This window comes from Chaetura pelagica, unplaced genomic scaffold, assembly GCF_000747805.2.
Source record: "Chaetura pelagica isolate M959 unplaced genomic scaffold, ChaPel_1.0 scaffold115, whole genome shotgun sequence".
Taxonomy (NCBI): Eukaryota; Metazoa; Chordata; class Aves; order Apodiformes; family Apodidae; genus Chaetura; species Chaetura pelagica.
Window position 1 is genome coordinate 2,718,041 of NW_009953761.1, and position 1,731 is coordinate 2,719,771.

The window sequence follows — 1,731 nt, forward strand, 5'->3', positions numbered from 1 at the left end:
CTGCTGAACATAGTTTTCTGTAAAAGTACACCTGAAGTGTATGATGACCCAAAATAAGCCAGGAGTTTTATTTATTTTTAAATTGTCCTACATCCACACTGTCAGAACAGAGAAAGCTACAATACCTTCCCAATAATATCAGGAAGCCTGAAAAGGAATATCCACACAGTGGGAAGCAGGACAACCTAATCCTACCTTCCCCACACCAGGGAGATCACTGTCCAGCCACAGCAATCCATCTGCTTGCCACCTTCTCATTAAATTTTTCAAATTCCTTGTCTCTGAAGCTAAGTGTGACAACAGTGCAGCTTCCCATCAGATCATTTCATTGGCTTAGTTCTGCTTCAGCTGTTCATTTCAGGCTTTGCTCCCAAGCTTCAAAGCCATTAGTGGCTCAGAGCCCAAAGTAGTATGTGGACTGCCAAAGCAGCTAGTTGTCCTGGAAAAGTTTAAGAGGCAGCAAGAGCAGAAGAGACAGATGTATACAGAAATCTCATAAAAACACAAGTGCTGGTAGAGACAAACGCATTAGGTGAGAGCTGGACAAGCACTCTAGCTTTGGAGTAACAAGAAAACTGTACTTTTATCTCTAAGGAAGTAATGAAGATGAAGAAACAGCAGAAACTGATGGAAGCACAAAAAGGTTTAGGTTAATATTTTGCCAATGTCAAACACGAAAATACTTTTACTGGTACAGTACACGCACACGTGGTGTTAGGTTGCAGACAGACAAGAAAAATTCACTATCAGAAGGAAATATTGGCTGAACCATGCAATAGGAACCCTGTAATACAGTAACACTACAGAGCACCTTATTGAGGATTAAGTTCTGACAGAGTTAAACAGAAGTGCTGCCCCGTTTTCTGAAGTATTTATCAGAACAGGATTCTGTTCCCAGGTCCAAGTCTTAGCAGGGACAGTTTTACACTTAAATTTGCTCCTTCTAAGCAGCAATAAGAGTATGAACTTGACAAAAAAAAGACAAAAAAAAAAAAAAAGAGATTTCTAATTCATTGGGAGAATACACTCCTGTAATAGCAAAAAAAAAAAAAAGGCTGGGCTTGCTATTAAATAGGAATGTAAGAAAAACCCACACTAGCATTCTGACCCAGAAACCTAGAAAGGCAACTTATTTGGGAGCTTCACTGAAGTGTGTTTCCACCATATATTTTGGTCTTCTTCATCTCACCACACAGGAGCATTTGACTGAGCTAGAGGGGAATCTTGGGTTTGAATGCACAAAGACTGAAAATCCACAGCAAGTATTAAGTTCTAAGAACAGAATTATATTTAGGAACAGGCTCCTTTCATTCCCATTAGTATAGAATAGACTTATTATACATTTAAGCTCACTATAGGAGAGAAAAAAAATGTTGAGTCTGCAGTTACCTCCATGCTCAGCGAATTTTGGGTTAGAGAGGATCATCTTGCAGAACTTGAGTCCATTTTTGTACTGTTTTTGTTCATAACATTTCTGGAAAAAAAGGTGAAATATGATCACTGAAATGCATTTACAAAAAGAGTACCTTAACACATTATCACAAATGCAGCAGTTCTTTCAGTAGCGTCTGGAAATAAGATCATCAAGCAGCTCTAGCTGAACATGACTATTCATATTACATTGCCTTTTTACAGCATTCAGAATGGTATCTGCCTTCATTTTACATACAGCCAATGCCTCACTGTCTCCTTTTATAAAAATCAAGTAATTCATTTTCCAAAGAAATAGGA

The 1,731-nt window shown here is 38.3% G+C and overlaps 1 protein-coding gene across 1 annotated transcript in view; it reads right to left on the reverse strand.

Moving 5' to 3' along the window:
• Positions 1-1,473, reverse strand: part of NAA16 (N(alpha)-acetyltransferase 16, NatA auxiliary subunit) — a 59,376-nt gene extending 57,903 nt beyond the window's left edge. Inside the window, exon 1 of the mRNA XM_010000859.1 lies at positions 1,390-1,473. Coding sequence (XP_009999161.1) covers positions 1,390-1,426 — 37 coding nt within the window. The 5' untranslated portion in view covers positions 1,427-1,473. The remainder of the gene's footprint in view (positions 1-1,389) is intronic.
• Positions 1,474-1,731: the final 258 nt, after the last annotated feature.